Consider the following 23463-nt stretch of genomic DNA (forward strand, 5'->3'; position numbering starts at 1 on the left):
CAGCAAAACTGTTGACTTAGGTAAATAAAGAAATAGGTGATTACCATATATTTTAAGAATTGATTGGGCCAATTATGGTGGCTCTGTTTTCCTATACTTCCATCCACCTCAAATCTCAGCTATTGTCATATATTGAATAACATTCAGTTACCTCATGAAAACGGGCGCGTGTAGGCTTATTACAGCTAAATCGTCGTTTAATGAGTAATTTAAACATACAGACTAATTCAAAAAATAAAGTGCATACAACGAGCGTGTTCAGTGCAACCGTCGTGGAAGCCATAATTCCAACCGAGTCTCCGTGCAAACTCCGTCAATCAGACCACCTGTGTCGTGTTACCGGCACAGGGTGTTTTCTAGAATATCATTCATCAACATTGTACTGTGCCAGGACGTGAGGGCATGCACTAAGGACCAGCTTCAGCCAGAGTGTAGAACATCATAAAAGGTCAGTGCTTGGCATTATACGTGTAACCGCCCCCTCTCGGCATCCACATCCACCAACACAATTATTTCACTAATTAATTCCAGTCCACTAAGAAAAACGCAACCACATATATTTAACAAATAGACAGTAGGTAGAAATAATACAATGAGAATTGAACGTACCTGTGAATCGTTATTGAACATAGACGAATCCGAGCTTTCACCCAGCTCTTGGAAAGCTTGTGTAAGAAGGAGAGCCACTTCATTATCACTCAGAGATACGTCATGCATACACTTATGATTGATCAGATTCCTTTTTGAAGAGAAAAATGCATAACATACATCGCATACAAAATTATTGCGATAAAAGAAAGCTCTTGTCAATTTTAAACAGATTTCTTTGTCGGAAGCATTCACTATTTCCTGCTTAATTTCATGTTCGTGTATTAAAATTACATCGTACCGCATTGCGGCTTCCATCTTAGGTATGTTGTGTGCTTCGTGTTGAAAAGAGTGCTCTTTGAATTATTTTCTTATAAATATTGTCATAAGTATTGAAGATATAAATTTCTATAATGAATGGGATATCTTTACCTAGTAGGTATCAGAAAAGGTTATCTTCAATATACCTACTGATGTTACCGCAGTCCTGGTATTACCACTAAGGCGTCATATCCTCAACCGGCCCTGCCCTCAGATCAGGTTGAGAACCTTTGCTTAAGCTAGCTCAGCTTTAAGTCGGAGGGGGTAGTCAGCTAAAAGTTCTTATCGACACTTTCGAACACACCACAACAATATTGTTATATTAATCGTTCCACACCCACGTGCGCGAAACATCAGAAAACAGCTGATGGCTTGTCATTCGGTTCATATGCCGAATTGTACTTGCGAAAATAAGATCGCGGATTTATTTAAATAATAAAATCTTCACCACGAGTATTGTTTTAATTATTTATTAAATTATTTCTTCGTAAATAAATTTATTATAATTAATTTTTATCAAATATCTTAGCACTACATTTTATTTACTAATAAATCAACAATATTTATTTATACTTATAACTTATTTTAGTTACTTAAGTTTATTGTATATAACTATTCGTATTCATTTTAATATTTATTTATTTAATTACACACGTCACACAAATTCATGAGGTGAGAGTCAACGTCCTCTAGATTGAGGGTTATTGATTTTAGTACCTACTTAAATCCTCGTAAGGGTACTGTAAACCGGTTGCCATACGCGGCTGATGATGAATGATGTCATCGTAAATGATGAAATTATTTGCATCGAACGCGGGATAATCGAAAATTACGATATTTTTATACTTTAAATGCCTCTCGAACTCAATTCGTGACAAAGGCTTTCTCACAGAAAACGAATAAATGCATTAATTGCACACTATTTACGCAGTTAAATCTCGGCTTTCTTCCCGAGTGAATATTTTCAACATTTTGTCCGCAGAGAAACCGACATGACCTTCCTCTGCGGATTATGCTTCCCCACTACTTTATTAAAAATTTTAACTCAACATCCTGGACGCTATCGGAAAAATGACAACATCTCTGGCGAATCATAGTCCAGTTAAATGGTGACATTTATGTTTAATTTTATACTGTTGCCGATTGGTCGAGCATGTCTTCGCATTCAATCAATCGAATGCTATAAAAATGTCATTATTCTACTGAAGATTTCGCATTGCCTAAAATAGATTTTATTTCCTTACGAAATAATCGGAGTTTATTACATATTATAATCCCACCTACTCATGAATTCTTGTGCATATATATATATTTTTCCAAAAAATAATATGTAATGTAGTTAATCTTTTAATTACCTTTCTATCTATTTACTATATAAGTATGTACTATATACGTGCGTATTTTTTACGAGAAAAAAAATCTAATTTAACATAATGCGAATAAAATTACAGTTATAAATTAGCTTTAGTTTGCAACATTTAGCTAATGATATCGAATAAGTTGTTTAGATATTATTATTTATTCTTGACTTTAATTCTAGTCATTTTAGTTTACTTACATTTTATCTTACAAGACCGTTCGGTCTTCTACAACTAGAAATTAGTAGTTTTGAGTAATGGCCGATCAAAGTTTTGACTCACCTAAACTGACTTGTAGAAAAGTGACAGTTTATTATTTGTATTATATTTTTAGTGAAATATGTAATGAATAGTATGTAGTTTTAGGGTTCAAGTTGTTTATCCAAATTATCATAATGATTTTAATAGTTTTGAGTAATAATCGGACATAACCCTCTATGGAGCTAGCAACTCTGTATGAATACTGAAAATAATTAGACATATCACTCTATGGAACTGACAACTTAACAATATTGAGTTAACATAATGTTCTTTATAGACGTCATCTCAAAACATCAGTCACTGATAACAGTATATCCACATATTGGATAACCACCAATGGTGAAGGGTGGAGGTAGGCTGTTAAAATCGGAGATAAATAGTTCACAATAAACTCCGCCAGTCATAGGTATTTGTTTTCATTGAACGTCTACAATTTACAGATGGTGTTGGTAAGTTTTTAAAAATCAATTAAAGCGTGCAGTCAATGAAATCCATCCATTCCATTCATGTGTCCATTTCTTTCTTCTTCTTCTTTTTCCACGGCGCTACATCCCGGGGTGGGATTTGGCCTCCTCCACAACTGCTCTCCACTCACTCCGGTCTCTCGCCACACTTCTCCAGTTACCGGGTCTTCCTATATGAGACCAGTCCACTTCTACGGCGTCAGCCTATCTCCTTCTTGGACGGCCTCTGGGTCTCTTCCGTTGGGGTAGCCACTTCGTCATGATCGTTGGCGCTCTAACTTCAGGCATTCTCTTCACATGTCCCGCCCATCGTAGTCTTAGTAGTCCATTTCTTTACATATTGTATATAGTGTACCAGTTTTCTTGGCTAATATATTATTGGGACTAATTGCACAGCTATGTATAAGGGTCCGCCTCTTAGACATCTCTTTTTCTCTCGCTCTATTAACGCATGCATGGTATCATCTTGATTTTGGGTATGATCCACAACCAAAAATTTGTGGCAGATTTCTTCAATGCCATCTATTGAATTGACTGCGTACATTAATAGGGAAGCAACAAATTATTTTTTTTGTTGACCTGCACAAATATCCGAATATAATACAATATTTTTTATGGGTTTAGGTACTTGTAAAAAAGCTAACAAGCAGCTACTTATTTCGTTTGAACCCCTTTTTTCTAAGCCCTCACGCCATAAGTAACAGTGACATTGCTTCTTTGTTATGTCGAATATAGTAAAATTATACGTATTTAATCGGTGTTTATAAAAAAAGCTATGTACTAATGTTTCCGGAAGGCACCGCGAGAACAGCTTGCATATCGAAGCAACGTCATTTTATTTTATATGCTTGTGTACCTAATCTCTTTTCTATTTTTTTTAGTGTGTAGTAGTGATTGTTCTTTTTTCGGGACAAACAATCCAATGTTAAAAGCGGTGTTTAAAATTGTGTCATACAAATGTTTTTTTTGCAATCGGCATATCTTTCTCCATACACAATTCTTGGTATAGCCTGTGCATTGTACCAATGTTCAGGCTTCCATCTAGATACATTTTTTCACTATGAGCTCTACAATAAGGGAAGGCATTACTGGAAACGATTTGATATGATTACGGATTTTTTCCTTTATTTTATCATCAATTCTCACTCCACCTTTTCCATGTCTTCCCCTTAAATCTGAATGCAACACTCCATGTTTTTTTTTAAGTGCAGTTTCAGTCACTGTCTTGCATATGCTCAAAGTATTCAAATAAAAAAAATGCAGACTCTTATTTGGACCCCATTTATATCATATATAACAGTACGCCTTGTTAACTGTACGTGTATTACCAGGAGTTTGCATTCTGTACTTTGGAATAACTGGCGTGGTGCACCTTAATAAATAAACTCACGTCGTCGATCAACGTCTCCGATCCTCCAAAGACTGGTGGATTTTTCCCTTTGATTGAATTCAATTATACGAGGGTGGGTCAATAATTCCTTAGAAAAAAGCATTAAAACAGGTTTTATTTTTGTATTTTTTTTTATTTCTCAACATAATTTCCTTGGAGCTCAATACACTTGGTTAGACGTTTCTCAATTTTTTTTAAACCGTCAGAAAAATAAGTTTTCGGAAGGTCCTCAAAATAAGCATTTGTCCGATCGATGACTTCTTCATTTGAAAAAAAACGTTGTCCAATTAGCCATTTTTTTAAGTTTGGGAAAAGGAAAAGTCACTGGGGGCTAAATCTGGCGAATACGGTGGGTGGTCGACCAATTCGAACTTCAATTCTTCAATTTTAGCCATTGATCGTAAACATGTGTGAACACGGGCATTGTCCTGATGAAAGAGGATTTTTTTCCTGTTTAAATGAGGCCGTTTTTCTTCAATTTTGTTTTTTAGCTGGTCCAATAAAGATGCATAATAATCCCCTGTTATTGTTTTTCCTTTTTCCAAATAGTCAACGAAAATAATTTCACGTGCATCCCAAAATACAGTAGCCATAACCTTACCAGCTGATTTTACGGTTTTCGCCTTCTTTGGACATGGTTTGCCTTCGCAATCCACTGCTTTGACTGTTCTTTCGTCTCGGGAGTATAGTGGTGTATCCATGTTTCATCTACAGTCACAAAGCGACGAAAAAATTCATCCGGATTGCGTTGCATGAGCGACAACAGGGCTTTAGAGGCCACCACCCTACTGCGTTTATTGTCGACTGTGAGCAAACGCGGCACCCATCTTGCAGAAATATTTTTCATGCCCAATTTGTCATGTAAAATAGAAATGACGCTACCTTTTGAGATCCCTGTAACCTCAATTATCTCACTCAACTTTAATCTTCGGTTACTTAACACCATATCGTGGATTTTATTGATCATTTCTGGTGTAGTCACCTCTACAGGACGTCCTGAGCGTGGTTCATCCTTTGTTGATGTATGACCACGTTTAAATTCATTTAACCAGTTATAAATAGTTGCAAGTGAAGGAGCAGATATGCCGTGAACTAAATCCAACTCATTTTTTATTTCCTTTGCTGTTAACCCTTTTATATTAAAATGTTTAATAACAACTCTAAACTCAATTTTTTCCATTTTCCATTTTTCCATTTTCCACAAGCAAATTTTTTTTTTAAATGTACGAGAAACACACAACAACCCGACCAATCTGATTGAAACTTCGCAGCATACTGAATCGGTAGTGCCGCTGCATGAAAACAAACCGCTTGCAGTACTAGTCGCGCCACCTGTCGGCTTTTCTAAGGACTTATTGACCCACCCTCGTATCATAACATTTTAATCTGCACTTCTCAGCACACGGTGATCCTACTTTCATAATAATAGAACGCTATTTTGAGTTGTCCCTCTATGAAACGCAATAAGTCACAAAACAATATTTTTACAAAACGATATCTCGACTTGTATGGAACTGAGAGAGTGTTTAAGTTTATTTATTTCCATATGCAGACATCTGTCCAATAAGAGAAAACCAGTACTTTTTACGAGTTGTCCTTTTGTGGAACTGAAAAGGAGCAATATTCGAATATAATGGGTAATATAACTCAAAACTTCAAATTTTGGAATTGTCCTTCTATGGAACTGAGCCATCGATTTGGTCTATTCGGGAAACCAATCGACAGCGACGTTATATGTTCCAGCAAGCATCTGACCATCCATTGACCATCAAAGTCAAAATGATAAATGTAAAAAACACGACCTAACGTAACAAGTAAATTAAGTTATTATTTTCATAAGCCGGGACCCACAACATTATAAGCCGACGCATAAGCCTCCCGGCCACGAAGCATTAATAATATTTTCTACATTTAAAATAAATGAATTCGACAATTAAATGTGTGTCCTTGCACCTAGACGTCGGGTTATATCGCAGGCTAGAATTTCATGATACTCATCCCAAGGTGTCATTTCAGCCAATGTGTTGCTGTTTTAGAGACAAAGTATTATTGAATTAAATTTTAGATACTGGCAAAACTGATGATTAGTTGGCGACAATCGCGTCCTCGTAAAATATCTGTCAAATCGTTCAAATTGAAACATCCGATTTCATTTGTTTCGTTTGAAATGGTGGTGAAATGCGATGAAATATCCCTAAAATAAAAACGAACTAACGTCTACATTCGTTCTACAATTTTATTATTAATAATAATTAAGGAACCTATATGCAAAAACTAACCTCAAAAATGCACGAGGCTTCGTCAGCATTCTCTTGCTTTATACTGGTGTTGGCGTCTGGTTCTGGTTTGGTTGTATTTTTCACGTTCGTGCAATAATTACTATCTTTTATATAAGATTCGAGGTCACATATTTCGCTTTTTACGTCCATTTTTCGTGTTTGAAGTGAGAATAAGCTCAGGATTATCGGGACAGAACACAATTTGGCAGCCGTGAAATGACAATATACCGCAGTGTTGCCATCTTTTTGTAACCGAATTATAAGAACACAATCCAAGAAATTACGTACGCGTTGTCATTTTAGCTGTTTGATATAATATATTTTATAATTTGAGATATCATAAAACTGTTTTTCATTTAGGTTACTCTTCCGATCCAAAATGCTTACCGGTAAATTTAAAAAATTGAGTTTTAATCAGGAAATTTTTTTTACCTCTTTCGAACAATTTCGTTGTAAATATTAGGATGCCCTATATTGCAAGGTATCCAATGGCTGTACGTTCAAGAATTGTCGGGCATCGTATAAAAAAAACAATAGAATTTATTATTAGATTTTGACTTTGAAGTCCTTGAGATAGGGTTTGCTCTTTCTTCTTCGCGTGAGGTTATATTCTACTAATTTATTTTCCTTTTTCTTGTCGTTGGTCATTCCTGTTTTTATTTACTTGTCATACCCGTGCGTCAATTTTTTATGTATTTAGTTTGGGAATTGGGATTCTTTTGTCTTCATTAAGGATTTGACTTTCTAATTGTTTACATGTTACGTCTGACAGTTCATTCTAACTACCTATCAAAAAAATTATCTTGGACGAACGTTAAGTGATAGTTAAGTGAACGTTAAGTGATCAGTAATTATGGCGCAACAGCTAAATGATCGTGAGGAGGATATTCTAAAAGCAATGGACACCAGACGGCGGAGCAAAACTGCTACAGGAGGAAAAGTTCAACGTACGGGCGTCGATTAAGATGCTGATGTTTGAGGTATCCTCGTTACGTACCTTATTTCAGCAGGGGGACCGACAAGGAGTGGCACAACGCCCAAAAAACAATTCTTGGCGGCCCCTACGGTCGTAGAGTTAGGTCTAAATGACAAGTTGCGTCGGTGCGACCGATCAGATTACGATCTACTACATACGATCAGATTTGGCTAATCAAGAGGGCTCTTGGTAAGTCGGCATGGGCTCGGAGGAATTTCAAAAAAAAGGGAACCCCCTTAGACTATAGACCCCGAAAAAATAAGTTAGTGAGCGTCTGGTTTTCAAACCGTACGGACCTGACGACTACAACTACTGTAAAATCTCAAATATAATTTGTAAAACTAAAAATTAAGAAAATATAAGAAGACCACGTTACGAACACGAAAGACCTGGTTTTATTTCCACTCCAATCGTTTAACTTTTTTTTTGTGAATTCGGGGTTCGATCAATGGACATCTGAGCTAGCCGCTGGAACCCCGGACATCTCATACTGAATGTTGCATGGAAAGGTTATCAACTGGGGGGTGGGGACGTCCATTGTACATGGGATTCAGTATGGCCAGAACCATGGCAGTTAAAAACCAGAGCGAACAAAATATTTACGTATTGAGACATTCAACGTTGGTCAAGATGTTCGTTTTGTTTTTATTAATAAAACATCGGCTTTCATTTATTCGCGTTGTGGAATCAAGACAGTTTAAATCAATGGGATATACAACGGTTGGACTTGAGCGGTTATACTATTTATACTGAGGCTCATTATGATCCTATTAGGATCAGACAAGGTCAAAAGAAAGAAATTAGAATTCGAAGATTTTGTCTTCATTGGTATTACTGATTATTCACATATTAGAGTGTTGTCAGTTCATTCCATCTCTTACAGTTTTCACACGATCAGTATTTCTATCAGTATTTAAAATAAAAGTACCTACCCGATGAACTCTTTCTGAATGAGAACAACCCTGTTGCTGATCTTCACAATTGAATGGGGATTTGACGTCTTCAATAGTCTCAGTCTTGATGTCAAGTAGCTCAGTATCTCTTTTCAATGTTATTGATGTCGGGTCTGATACAATATTCTAAAAAACAAAATATTACAGCAAATATTTATACAGTACATTATAATAGTACAGTAAATATAAAAATATTATGAGTGTTTGCAGCAAAACTAAGTGGGATATACGGGTGACGTAGGCCGCTCGGAACTGTGTCGCAATTTGCACGCGGTTTTGATTACAAAAAATACATAAACTGTTAATTACGCCGTACGACACGCATCTTAAAACAAATAATACTACGATGTACAACAATCCGTTATGAAAAACTAACCTCAAAAGAGCATCCGGCCTCGTCGTTGTCCTCTTGCTTTATGTAGGTAAGCAGCTGGCTGTTTGGACCATGATTCACAGGTACCTCAAACCATTGCTTCCCTTCTGCAACAGGTTCGGCGTCTTCTCGTTCGCGTTTAATATCCATTTTATGCATACAATTAATTGGTCTTCACGTTGATAGTGGCACACAGAACGTGGTAGGCGTGACAAAAATAGTTAACCGTGTTGCCACTTTCGCAATATTATAAAAATTAAATACAAAACTAAACTTCCTTTGATACATCTCCACCTGCCGCCTTCCAGATAAAATCTTTCTAGTCTACTTATGTCCAAAATGATGGGATTGGATCTTGAATGCAAGATTTTTGATAATTGACCCATGTTGGTTGAGCATCAGAGTCAGTAATGCGTCAATGACATTGAGCTACTTTACGAGCTGCTTGTTTGCGAATTTACAATCTGAAAGTAAAGTCGCTCATTGTAAACGCCGAACAAGCTAACAAGCAGATTGTAAACAATCTACCGAGAAAAGTTGAAAGCCGCCAACTTTACACGCTACACGCCGGCGTGTGGGCCTATTGCGTCTGCGCAGTAGAGCGTGTTAGCGACCTCCCGGTAAAAAACGAACTACGTTCTGTCAAAATAGTCGATAGCTTGTTGGCTTCTCAGCGAATGGAAAGTTTTGTGTGTCATCATCACAATCGCAGTAGCTAAATCACTCGCTTTTAAATACGCCAACAAACAGCTCGTAAAGTAGCCCTTTGTAGTTGACGCATAAAATTCGTTCGGATTTAGACATTTTAAATGAGTTTTTTTGCTCGTTGTTAGATTTATGTAGGTACCAAATGAAAATAATTATTTATCTGCGTACCTGAGCTGCCGAAAGCAATCATATTATTATACAATACTTATTATTGACTTTTGAACATTTTAATTAACAATACAGTATCTAAATTGATAGGTAGGCACTATGTAGGTAGGTGAGCGATTTCGTAGTATTATTATCACGTCGTCATTAAAATAATATATTGACAGCGCTCGAAATGGACTGGAACGCACCGGAGCGCAGCTCCTGTTCGTGAAGTAATCGAGATTATCGCTCCGTCTCGTGGAAAAATGAAAAGTTGCACTGCAATTGGTGAATTATTAAAAAAATATGTACTTAATTCTTTACATTAAATTAAATTAAAGTAATATAATCGTGACGTAAACCTCTATTGTCATCTACCTTGCCGATTATGCCCAAATCTCGCATGCCACAAAACTGGCCCATTAAACTGTCAAATCTTGTATATATAATATAATAATTAAATTATTACTTTAATATGTTAATATTTTCGGAAAATTATCGAGCGCTCCGGTTCGTAAAATTGTCGATTTCGAACACTGTATATTGACATTATGTGAGTGAGGTGTGGGCAGACACTGACTTGTCTTATTTGTAGATCCATCTTGTAACAACACTTTTACCAACTTTGAAAGTAAAATAATTATTCGTAAACTTAAGATTAGTAATATAATTTAATATCAAAGCACACCTATTTGTGGTTCCTTGAACCGTCAAACTTTTTCAGTTGAATAACTTTTTATATTATAATTTGGCATCATTGATAATATTATGACATAAATGATGATATTTCTCATTTTAACCCATTTGAGTAACCTTCTTTTGACCCAAATACATGTCACATAACAAACGCCTTAAATATCAGTTAACATCGCCATAAACCGTATTATTTGTTTTTAATAATGTATGGTACGCATAAAATGGTATGATTTATTTTGTACTAATGTAAATACCTAATGCCCAATCAAGACTCGTAACTGGGCAAAATCTGACATTCGAATCAAATTTTCAAAAAGTCGTCCTATTGTTCGTAGTTCCATTTTTGGCCATTCTATAGATAACTTTGTACGTGTGTAAAGTTGTCGCATTGACAATGCAGACGTTTTGTGTATGGCCGAGAGATGAATAAAGTTTAGTCAATTGTCTATTGCCACGTCTGTCAATCTACATACCGTGACATTTTTGCGTTAATTAAACTTCGTAAAATGGATATAAAACGTGAACTAGATGCTTTTGAAGATGATGCGGAAGTGCAGCAATGGGTCGATGTGCCAATAATCAATGCAAACAATCCGCTTGCTGCCAACAGCACTATTGATGTTAGGTTTTCCAAATTTATTAATCATTGCAAACAAATGTTTATTCTATGTTGAAGTGGTTTCTTACTGATGCAAATAAAAGAGTTGCGTGACATACCTATTGGACTTTACTAACTGAAACATGCAATAATACTTATACACCGTTGTGTGAACGATTGTTTGACCAAGTACCTACCTATAGGTACTGCGTCTCTATGGCTGCAGGCTAACTACTCTCATTCATCCGAAGACAGCTGTTGCACGTTTATAATAATGGCTAGACAGTATCAAACCGTGATAATACCTATGTCACATACAAAAACCGTGTGTTTGTGCGCATCGCATAATAATATAGGTGTAAACACGTATTATGAAATCCCGTCTGTCTTGTATTTCAGAGCCCTGTAACCAGCCTTGCCAATGTTAAAACTGAGATTGATCCTCTCCAAGTTGACTTCAAAGAAGAATTTGTTGAAGACAGTGATCCGCAACCAGGCTGCTCATTTTCAAAATGCGAGCCAATAAATCAGGTGCTTACATACTTATACAATATTGTGTAATATACATACATCGTGCTTGTAAGTGATCATGTCTTTTTGGTTCCATTTTTAGTGTACTTTGTAAGAATATGTTCTATATAAATTTGTCGTAACGAACAAAACGGTACATAATAAATCACATGTTTAGATTTCAGCTCCTTCGGTGCTTTATTTTCAGGTACTAGATTTCTGAAAAATTATTTACTATAAGTATTTGGTATTATATTATTGACAGTCATTAAGTGCGTCTCATAAATTTGTTGCATATTAATCCCGGTGTTGTGCGTATCTACAGCGATGTTTTGTTCAGCACATTTATTATGTAGGAGCAATGTTTCATGTCAGGTATTTGGTATTATTGTTTAATCTGTGGAAAGCACCGAATTATGGAATTAAGTCTGGTCTTATGTTCAATACGAAGGTACCTACCGAAACATTTGATATGATCGTTCAAGTAAAATTTATTATTGAGGAAGTCCCGAGATTGTCTCTTAGGTAGGTACTGTTATACCCCCGAATAGTCCCCATTTGGGGATGTCTCCTCTGGGGGTCGAATAATGTTTAACCATCATTTAGCTGACGAATAGTAAGGTTTGATTTCGAGGAAAAATAAATAATAGCTAGTAGTAAAACTGGCAATGCTGTACTTTGTTTGAGCGCCAAAATTTCCCAATTTTGGCGCAAAACTTTGCCAAAAAACAGCAACGTCCCAATCTTGTCCATTGCTTCGAGCGTAAAATTATCTCTAAAAGCGATGGGAGAAAGCAGGCAGCGCTAAATTATTGCAGCAGAGAGACCGAAAAGGAAACAATCTTGGCGCGCATGCGCAGAAAAGGAGAAGGTTGGTCAGCCATTTTGAAAATCCAAAGAGAATCGTTTTATCATCGTAACAGAAATGAGCGTAATTGACGCGCTCCGCAAAAAAAAAATATTAAAATTTAGTAATCATAGCTGTAAGATTTAATATAAATATTGCCGTTTTCCGCAACCATTCTGGTGTTATTTCTTCACTCCAGAGTCCCAAAATATGACGGACGATAATCAAAATACCGCCAAGAAGAAGAAAAATGCATCCATTTGGAGGGAGATGACAGTACCCACATACGTGTGAGGCAGAATTCAAACCAAGTGTTTTTCTAGATATGAGTGTGTGTTGCCGTGCGTTGCAGACAGATGAATCAAGACAAATATATTATAATGTATTTGAAAATGTCTCTAAATATACATGAACCTCAAACTGTTATGAGTTAAAATAAGCACATGTAATGGTATGTCGGGTGGCAAAAATTAGCTTAGTCGATAAACTTACCTATATATTTTAACCGTGTAAGGATTATACTAATTTATTTTTAATGACTATGCTATCACAAATTTTTTCGCTTGGTCCATTTCTTTCTTGACTAACTTTATGGTAGCTATGCTTGTTTTTGATGATTTTTACAACACAAGTATTTATTGGTCGAAACCAATCAATTTTTTTTTTGACATATCTATTGAGGTGTAACTTTTTAATAAAAGACAACAATCTTTTGATCCACTATGACACTTTATTACACACAACTTTTCGGTTCATCATATTATATCTTCAAAAGGAGACACTTATTTGCTTTTATATTTATAAAATCAATGTATTTTTTAGATCGCTTCAAAATACCCTACCTATTTAAAACCTGAGATTGATTTCGAGCGGGTTGACTCAGAAAATGTGATTGTTCAAGACGATGTAGAGCAAAGGAATGAAGGCGAACCGCAACCTAGTTGCTCTTATTCCGAATGCAACCCAGGAAATCAGGTTTATTACAATCTATATATTTAAAACAATCTACTAATACTGATATAACTTATCAACTTATATCATATTATACACATTTTCCTTAAAATTAAAACCTCCCAGAATGTTAAGATTCCTACATAATATCTTAACGATGTTTGATTCTTTGAATATTATTCTCTTATGAAGATGTAGCCAAAGCAATGATGAGAAGCCGCAACAGTGTTGCCATATTTTTTAATGCTGATTATAGTACAACGGCGTAAATATTATAGTATTTCTAAAAAATATATAGTACAGGAACATTTTTCGTCTTGAATCAATTAAAATTATAGTATTTTGGTATATTTGGTTTAAAATTATAATATTTTACATTTTTCGCGAAATCAAAATTATAGTATTGTACTATAATTATAGTACTGTTGGCACCACTGAGCCGCAACCTAGTTGCTCTTATTCCGAATGCATCACAAAAAATCAGGTATCTACCTACACACAAATATAATGGTATTACAACTGAAATAAATGAATACGTTAAAGTGCGCAATAGGGCAACGTGTTCAACTCTCTATTGGCCTTAAATTCTAACGGTCTGACTATGTTTTAGGTGGAACTTGCTTACTTTATTGAAGTTCCCATTTAGTAGTTCCTTATTTATTTGCTCTGATGCTCCAAATATTCCTCCTGATATCAACCTGATTCCTTTTGGTCAGTTCCCAAATAAAATACATAAATATGTCAATGCTTGGCGTAAGTGATATTATTAATTGTTATGTAATATGAATGTAATGTATATCTAACGATTCACTCATAAGACTATTACTTATGTATAGTATAAACATATATTTTCTAAGAGTAGATTTTTAATCTAGAAGCGTATAACTGTAAATGGAAATATACCTAACGCAATTTAAACAATTCACCACTACTAGGTCACTGAAAATAGTCGAATGCTGATAATATAAGTTGCATCCCTTGATATCCATCTGTTGTTTATCACGTTGATGTTTCACTATTCAAGAATGAAAACAATAGTAGCTGAGTAAAATTTTCATAAAAACAAGTTAAATTGCGTGATTTCTTTCGCGTTTGCTTGCCGTGTGGCTACTAGCTACACCGTTTCTGATATAAGCTTCACCCGTCACACTTAAGCCCATATTCCATTGGCAGATTGCGTCTGGCCCGATCGTCTGCCACGACTGTCAAACTCTATTCTCTATGGTTTTCAAGGATCGTGAGCGATCGGGTCGAAAGTGGAAAATTTTCTATTATCCGTCGTGCGATCCTTTCATTATCAAGCGAAGATTGCCGAAAGCGTACGAAAATAGCCGAATATGCGCCTGAGTCATGCAAACGGTCGTTCATTTCATTCTACATTTCAACTGAATAACTACAAGATGGCGAAAACTTAAAAAATATATAATATATGGAGTATCACCGAGGACATAGTCCTCGTCGAATAAATACACGCCAAAGATATAGTGTGGAACGTAAAAAAACTCGCCATATTTAATGACGATCACGCTGTTCTTCAGTTAGCCAACTTTTGACCCAGTGTTTTCGTTTACGGCGAGTCCTGACCGCCTGAGCCAGTTGAAATATAGCCATACTCGCTACAATAAATTAGTCTTTGGATTATTCGATTTCGATATTCGAATTACTCAATTGGTTTGGAGATTCAAGCTCGCCCAGTTATTCATGATGTAAATTAACAATAAGTATACAAACTTTCTATAAATGTCAAACGGCCGCATAAATTTTAACAGATCTGAAGCTCGCTAGGTTTGACAGCTGACAGCTAAGTTTTGTTGACGTAAAATTGCGCGGGAATGCGTTCAGTGTAGCCACCAATCTAATGGTACGTTTACATCTGACACTTATACCGTTATACTTATTTTATGTGTCGGACATAAAATTTCATTTACTGTTTACACCTGCATGGATCTGACATAAAATTCTGGTATACTTCTCGTTGAAATAAAGTCTCGACACTTTATTCAATGGCAACATTGGAATAAATATATGCGGTGTTTACATATGATATTGTAATTTATTCGGACACTTATTTTGTATACTTCTCAAAAACGTTATGTCAGTTGTCAATATGGGAATGTTAAAAAAGAAAGCAGCGAGTGTTATTATTTTAAGTCTTTTGGCAACAAAAAGGAGGAAAAAATGGTCTAGATGGGTGCGGGAATGGATTCAGCGACGAGAAGAACTAGGTGCCTTCCGTTTAATGTCAGAGTTTAAAATCGAAGATCCAACTCAATTTGTGAACTTTAGTTTGCAAGATTGGACCTTTTGCCAAAAAACAAGACACACAATTCAGAAATGCGTAGAAGAACGATTAACAGTAACATTGCGATATCTAGCACTTGATCGTCATTGCATATTCAATATAATATTATCGTACCTAATACGAGTGCAGGTGTGGGCCAAAATGAATTAGGTAATACCATTTGAAGCGCATTTTTTCTTCACAGAGTGCATCAGAATTAATCGTATGTGCCGAGAACAAGCGATATTTTATTTTCGAACAAAATCCATAGAACACGGCACATCCGATTTATTTCTCATTGTCTATGATTTTTGACAGATCGCTACAGTATATTTATTAACGTAAACGTTGGGCATACATTCATGGTGTACCTATGATTATTGATTGTCCGTTGTTTTAGAAATATACATATGCAATTCACTAGGTACCTGTCAAACTACGAATATTGTGTCAGGTACTTGACATAAAAGTAGACGGTGGTCCAACTTCGGTGATATATCGCTCCAAGTTCGAACTTGTCGAATACGCGGTGTTTACATTTGCGTATATAAGTAGATTGAATAAGTGGTAGGTGAGAGTCGACACACGCAAAATAAGTGGCAGATACAAATATACTTACTGTTTACACTTAAGTGAATATGGTGTCATACATAAATATGACGATATTAGTGTCAAATGTAAACGTACCATAAGAAATATCTAGTTTTCACTCAACCTATATTTTTAATAATAGCAACACTAGTATTATTTTAACCAATCAAATCAAGGACCAACGAGATTGAATCGTTGCGTGTAATTGCAAATAGCTAGCGACGACGGTTGGCGTCGATCGTTGGATCGGGTTGGGTCTGTGCGTCTGCCAATGGAATATGGCCTTTACCATGAAACATTAAAACACTTTCCATTCAAGCCCGTTTGTAATATCAAATTTGTTGACTATATTAACGGTTAAAACCTGTACATGTCGTACATCGCTCTCTTGCTATGTTATACCTAAATCGATAGTAGTATGTGCCTCAAGAAATATTCATTTTCTCAAACATAGTTGTAACTCAATTTTTTTCCAGAACCCTAACCCACCACTAAATTGAATAATTATTTTCAGGAAGAATATGTTTCTGACATAAAATCCCAAAGCAAACATGATAATCCTCAGCCCGGTTACTCTTATTATGAATGCATGACAGTCAATCAATCACCTACGCAATATTCTATAAATTTAATTTTAAACAATACGGCAGTGTGACGGGCACTCACGAAGGATTACAAGCTGCTGCCAATATTAAATAAGTAGGTCGTTAGCGAATATTTTTGCTAGGATCAGATATCTCTGGTTAAGTGAATACATGTAGCCGGGTTCTGTATTGGTGTAATCTTTAAGCTCTACGCGTGCCTTAGAAATCATAATATACACATGAATACACTTATGGGAACATAAGCAATCGTCTGAAAAAATATATATTAAAGTAACATGCGTGTTCACTTGAATTAAAAAATTGCTTATCAACATAGGGGGTATGTTTCCTCTAAATTCTATCTTGTATGCACATTCTACAAGTGTTTGATTTTTTAAATATTATTCTCTGATATTGGTACCCATGTCGTTTGTCTTCTTATTAATATGCGATACTTACGTTATTTTAGTTGAGTCCTGCAACCATTGCCACACCCTATTTCTCCACTTTCGGATTGTCAGAGAATGTCTTTAGAAGTACAAGAGCCATACGATGAAATGCAGATTGACTATCTAGGCATTACAAAAGGATTGGGTGAATATGAAACTAATATAGTCAGTCGCACTGCTAAACGTAAGCATATACAATCTAACGTCAGAGTAAATCAGAAATTACACATAATGCCTCATTCTGGCGAAAAGCCATTTATGTGTGACCAATGTGATTACTCTTGTATCCAATCTCTAAATATGAAAATCCACAAAATGACTCATTCTGATGAAAAGCCTTTTAAATGTGACCAGTGCAATTACTCATCTATTAAATCTGTTCACATGAAATTGCACAAAATGACACATTTTGGCGAAAAGCCATTTAAATGTGACCGGTGTTACTACCAATCTCAAAAATCTAATGACATAAAATTACACAAAATGACTCATTCCAGTAAATAACAATTTCAATGTGAGCAATGTGAGTACTCATGTATTACACCCGGTTCGATGAAAATGCACAAAATAACTCATTCGAGTGAAAAGCCATTTAAATGTGACCAGTGTAAATACTCTTCTATAACATCTCGTGATATGAATAGACATAAAATGACTCATTCTGTTGAAAAGCCATTAAAGTGTGACGAGTGTAATTACTGTTGTATAACACCTAGTAATATGAAAATACACAAAATGACTCATTCTGGTGAAAAACCATTTAAATGTGACCAATGTGACTACTCGTGTAAACAATCTGGTAGTATAAAATTACACAAAATGACTCATTCAGGTGAAAAGCCATTTAACCGTGACCAATGTAATTACTGTTCTATACAATCTAGCGATATGAAAAAACACAAATTGACACATTCTGGTGAAAACCCATTTAAATATGACCAATGTGACTACTCATGTAAACAATCTAGCAGTATGAAATTTCACCAAATGACTCATTCAGGTGAAAAGCCATTTAATTGTGACCAATGTAATTACCGTTGTATCCAATCTAGCGATATGAAAAAACAAAAAATGACACATTCTAGTGAAAAGCCGATTAAATGTGACAAATTAAATTACTCTTCTATAACATCTACTCACATACAATTACAAGAAATGACTCATTCTAGTGAAAAGCCTTTCAAATGAGATCATTGAGATTACTCTAGTATATTATTTTCTAGTTGTTTGAGAAAACACAAAATTACTTATTACGGTGAAAAGCCTTTCAAATGTGACCAATGTAATTGCTCTTGTTTAGAAGCTTGCAACATAAAAGTACACAATTTAGCTAATTCCAGTGAAAAACCTTTCAAATGTGACTTATGTAATTACTCTTGCAACTAATCTCGTAATATGAAATTACACAAAATGACTCATTCTGGTGGAAAGCCATTTAAATGTGACCAATGTAGTTCCTCTTCTATAACTTATAATTCAATGAAATTACACAAAATTACATTTAATCGTGATCACTGTAATTACTGTTATATCCAATCTTGCAATATGATGAAACACAAAATGACTCTTTGCTTGAAAGGGTTTTAAATGTTATATTAGTAGCTACTCGTGTTTTACGTATGATAACATGTAATTACTACAGAAAAACTTTAATGTCACGAGTGTAATCACACATGCATATCAACTGATAGGATGAAAGCAGACAAATTAGCTTATATTGCCTCGTATAAGATATTATGGCAATTTCATTTGCTTTTATAAAAAAAGCATGGGCGTCTTTTATATTATAGAAACTGTATTATTCATGTATATTAAATTATTAGTTTAGAGCTTTACTATATATCAGCCGAATGAGTCAATTTAAATTCTGTTCGCATACTATCAACAATGTTACATGAAAATTGTATTAATATGGCATTATTGATATTATCAGAATAGTGGTTATTTGAGTTCATTAAATTATACAAACTATGAGAATAAAGCAGTTTTATTTATAATGTAATGACGTGCATTACGCGTTAGAACATTATTTTTAGCTGCCTGTCTGCCTGACTATTTAATTATATTATAATAACCCTTAGTTCGCAGTAAATTCTATACAACATGTAATGTGGTCTATAAACAAATTTTAATCTGTAATTTATAGATCATGAAAAAAGGGTTGTGAACCACCGGCAGTGGCTGACCTATGCGTCTTTAAATGTCTGCCATGTATATATTTTTAATAAACTCAAATAATTTGAACATTATCAATCAAATCAGTTTCAAAAAATGATCTTATCAAATGTCATTACTCACATATTTCTGCATATTATAATCTTTATTGTCATAAAATAATAATATATTATAATGTATATTAAAAATAATGATATAATGTAAAATGATTATACTTAAATGTTTTCCCCATTTTAAAAAATAATTAAATTAGAATTGTACCTATGTGTTTATGATTATTTTGTAAAAAAAACTTTTTGTATTTGGTTTAGCCATTTATATTCCCATCCCATTCCTTGTTTACCACCCACCTCATAATCCCCAGTGTTATTGTCACCAGAGAATCGACGATTAATTGCTGGTCATGAGAGACCGTATTGTAAAGAAAAAGGCAGTTACTAGTAATCAGCCGACGAGAGCGGGCTTCTGACAGCTTACCGTGGCTAGTAATTCCATTGAAAACTCAAAACATATCTGAAAGATATTCGTTCAATCATACATACAAATCATTATGATCATTATCATCATAATCATCCGTAAACTGTGAAACAATTGCGCGAACAGTGTGACCCAAAACAACCAGTGTGTGTGTAAATGTGTATAGCCTGGGACCAGTGCTAGTGCGCGCCAGCCCTCATCCCATCAAAAGCTCAGTGCCACGTCTTCTTGTTCATCACCCTCTTTCCCTATATCCGGAATTCCCAGCATCACCTTCCAAATAATACAGTCCACGTTTCGAAATGCTCAACTAGTATGTAATAAATTGTATGTTTAAATTCAAAACTACCTACTAAATTTGAAAAGATTTCAATTGCCTAGACACAGTCTAAACAAAATTGTATGGAGAAAAAAATACGATACCCGATGAGACTTGAAACTGTACCTGCTGAATTCACGCCAGTATACTTTTCCAATTGAACTAAATTATGATGATTTAAACTAGTAGGTACTTTGACGATACCCCAGTCCTGGTGAAGATGTAAGGGCGTTAAATTCTCAACCGGCCTTGTCCCTAGACCAGATTGAGAACCCCTGCTTTAGGCTAGCTCAGCGCGGGGTCGGAGAGGTTAGTAAAGTAAGAGTTCTAAACGACACTTGTGAACACACCACAGCAATACTGTGATATAAAGGTTTAGAGACGCCTCCTAATATAAGGATGACGTCAGAATCTAAGGGATAGGGTAAGCCGCCCAGTGAATGCTCACTTAACGACTTTGGACAATTGTAAAATTTCTAAAAAAGTGTAGGTATTATAATAGGTTCTTTTAAAAAATATTGTACTCATCTATAACTTGTGTAGATTTGAATGAATATACTAGATATAATGTGCTACACATCTCTGTTTAATAAAAAAATAATATATAAATTAAAACAGAAAGCCCAGTAATTGAACACAGAATCTGAAGAATGAACCTGAAAAAAACCAGTAAATGAACTAAGCATATTAAACATTTTAAGCATTTATTATTTTACAATTATAACAATATGTAAGTACAATAAATTGTGTATAGCTATGTTATTATTAATTTTATGGCATTGAAGATGATTTATCTTAAAAAATAGGAAAATTTTGAAATTTTGTTTAACATTAATGTTGCTCATTTATCTGCCGCCACATCAAAAAAACTGTTATTGTACTCTAAATATTCCTTTTTGTGAAGTAATCATAGATAAAAAAGTTGAGGTTTTCAACTATAATACATTAATAAATTCTTTGGTCCATTCATTAGATTAAAAATGCTAGTTAATGAATTGGTACCGTAGTGTTCAAGGAAAGTGTTCAAATACTAGCTATAAACTTCCTAAAACATTTAAATACAGAAATATCGACATTACAACTATATATTATATTCATTACAGGGTACAATAATAAATAAATAAATTATGACTAATCAAAAGAATAAACACACCGTAAATAATTGCATTAACCTCCATTAGAAAGACAACTTAATGAACTCTCATATTTAAACGTTACGGCACAAAAAACATACAAATAAAAGGATATCTTACATTTATAATCTTCAGTTACTTCAGCAAAATCAATAATTGGGTAATATATGCAGGGAAAGTGTTAAAAAGTCACAATTAAAATTTCGGACCACGCATACTCCTTAGAAAAGCTAGGAACAAAACTTCATGACCAAAAAAGTTGACCGAATATCAGCCCACCTCCTTCGCAACTAAGGCAGGAGAGGGTTTCTAAAGTTGTTTTCATATGGATATGTGTTCCCAACGTAAAAAAATCCCTTCTTCAGAAAAAGATCACCCAATTCTTATGATTTTAAATAATCGAGTTTTCTTCATTCACTGGGCAGCTTACCCTATATTATTTATTTTATTTAAAATTATTTCACGGTTGCTACATGGAACGTCAAAGAACAGCTGGTGATCTGAATTCAACGTCACCGAACTTACGAGCCGTATTGTAGCTCTCGTAATATAGATCGCGGATCTATTTAAATTAAAAGTTTTCGTTGTTTTTGTTTAATTATTTGTTTATTTATTCTTTAATAAAATAATTTTTATAATTAATTTTTATTAGATATCTTAACCCTATTTTATTTTACAAATCAATTGAAAATATTTATTTATATAAACTAATTTTAGACACTTAAGGGGGGGCATGCTCAGCGTAGGTCAAACTGGAGCTTTTATTGTATTTTCAAAGCATGATCCTGGACATTCCTTAAACGTTGTAGATAATCTATTTATATTATTTTGAAGCCTTATTATCCTTTATATTTATTTTAAACATTTGATGACTGCATAAAGTATTTTTATTACATAAAATAGTATTCTTTTAAACATTAGAGTGTTTTAGAATGTAGTCATATTTCAGTACTTCCATGTGAAGTGGTGTTAAGATTTTTTATATTTATTAATTTATAAAACCATTAGTATAATTTATGTCGACATTATTATAGTGAAATATTTACTAACCGAAAAAAAAATCTTTTTTTTAAACGGTACATGTTCAAATACGCGCGTTAACATGATCTTACTCCCTACTTTAGTTTTAGTTTGTCAATTTATGGCTACGGCTGTATGTTGTAGCTTAACCACTGGGGAATGCCAAAAGAAATGGCGTATTTCAAAAAAACACTACCTTATTCGTAGGTCAATAATTATTATAAAGCAATCATTATTCGTAGGATGTTTATCACACTTGAATGGCCAAAGACATAGCTTATAATTAGTATTTTTATAATTGTCTTCAAATGTGTTAATGTAGCCCATTTTTTGAAAAATAAAATGCCTAATTCTTGTCAAATTTGGGATCACAGAGGAAATGCTATGTTTTTGTTGTTCGCTGATGACCTGAAACTCTTCATGGAAGTTGTCACCTTGGACGATTGTCGTCAACTCCAACTTGATATAGACAATATATTAGATTGGGGCAGGCGTAACAAACTGGACTTCAATATTGAAAAATGCAATATTTTATCATTTACCAGAGCCTCGCGAGTATTATTTTTCCAATATTCGATGAATGGCAGAGTTCTTTCGCGAATACCATCTGTAAGGGATCTTGGCATTACGTTTGACAGTAAGCTGTCATTTAGTGGTCATATAGCTATCATTTGTAAAAAGGCGCTACAAATGTTGGGCTTCGTCTTGCGTACTTCCCGGGTCTTTTCGGATGTTACTGTATTAAAAATTCTTTATAATTCCTTAGTGAGAAGCCGGCTTGAGAGTGGGTCGATTGTTTGGGCCCCGCATCAGTTGAAATATGACCTTATGGTGGAGCGAGTTCAAAAGAAATTTTTGAGACTCCTTTATTTGAGGTTATATGGATACTATCCGTGGCTTTATCCAACTGACTTTCTCTTAGGTATGCTAACATACTGTAGTTTAAGTGCTAGAAGATATCAATATTTGGCCACGTATTTTTTTCGACTAATACGTGGTGTGAATGAGAACTCT

General features: G+C 34.7%; 1 protein-coding gene across 1 annotated transcript; it reads left to right on the plus strand.

Moving 5' to 3' along the window:
* The first annotated feature begins 10979 nt into the window (after positions 1–10979).
* Positions 10980–18378, plus strand: LOC147076147 (uncharacterized). The gene is made up of 4 exons (XM_085941652.1): positions 10980–11134; positions 11512–11643; positions 13292–13444; positions 17346–18378. Exons 1-4 carry the CDS (start codon positions 11021–11023, stop codon positions 17430–17432), a joined length of 486 nt encoding a protein of 161 aa, XP_085797778.1. The 5' UTR covers positions 10980–11020; the 3' UTR covers positions 17433–18378.
* Positions 18379–23463: the final 5085 nt, after the last annotated feature.

This window comes from Rhyacophila brunnea, unplaced genomic scaffold (assembly GCF_057557595.1).
Source record: "Rhyacophila brunnea isolate RB1 unplaced genomic scaffold, BYU_Rbru_1.0 scaffold_13, whole genome shotgun sequence".
NCBI classification, from domain to species: domain Eukaryota; kingdom Metazoa; phylum Arthropoda; class Insecta; order Trichoptera; family Rhyacophilidae; genus Rhyacophila; species Rhyacophila brunnea.

Bases quoted from the DNA above. Each gene is read 5' to 3' on its own strand.
- LOC147076147 (XM_085941652.1), top strand. From the start codon at position 11,021: ATGGATATAAAACGTGAACTAGATGCTTTTGAAGATGATGCGGAAGTG. The intron at 11,644-13,291 runs GTGCTTACATAC...TGTATTTTTTAG, and splicing joins AATGCGAGCCAATAAATCAG to ATCGCTTCAAAATACCCTAC. The intron at 13,445-17,345 runs GTTTATTACAAT...ACGTTATTTTAG, and splicing joins AATGCAACCCAGGAAATCAG to TTGAGTCCTGCAACCATTGC.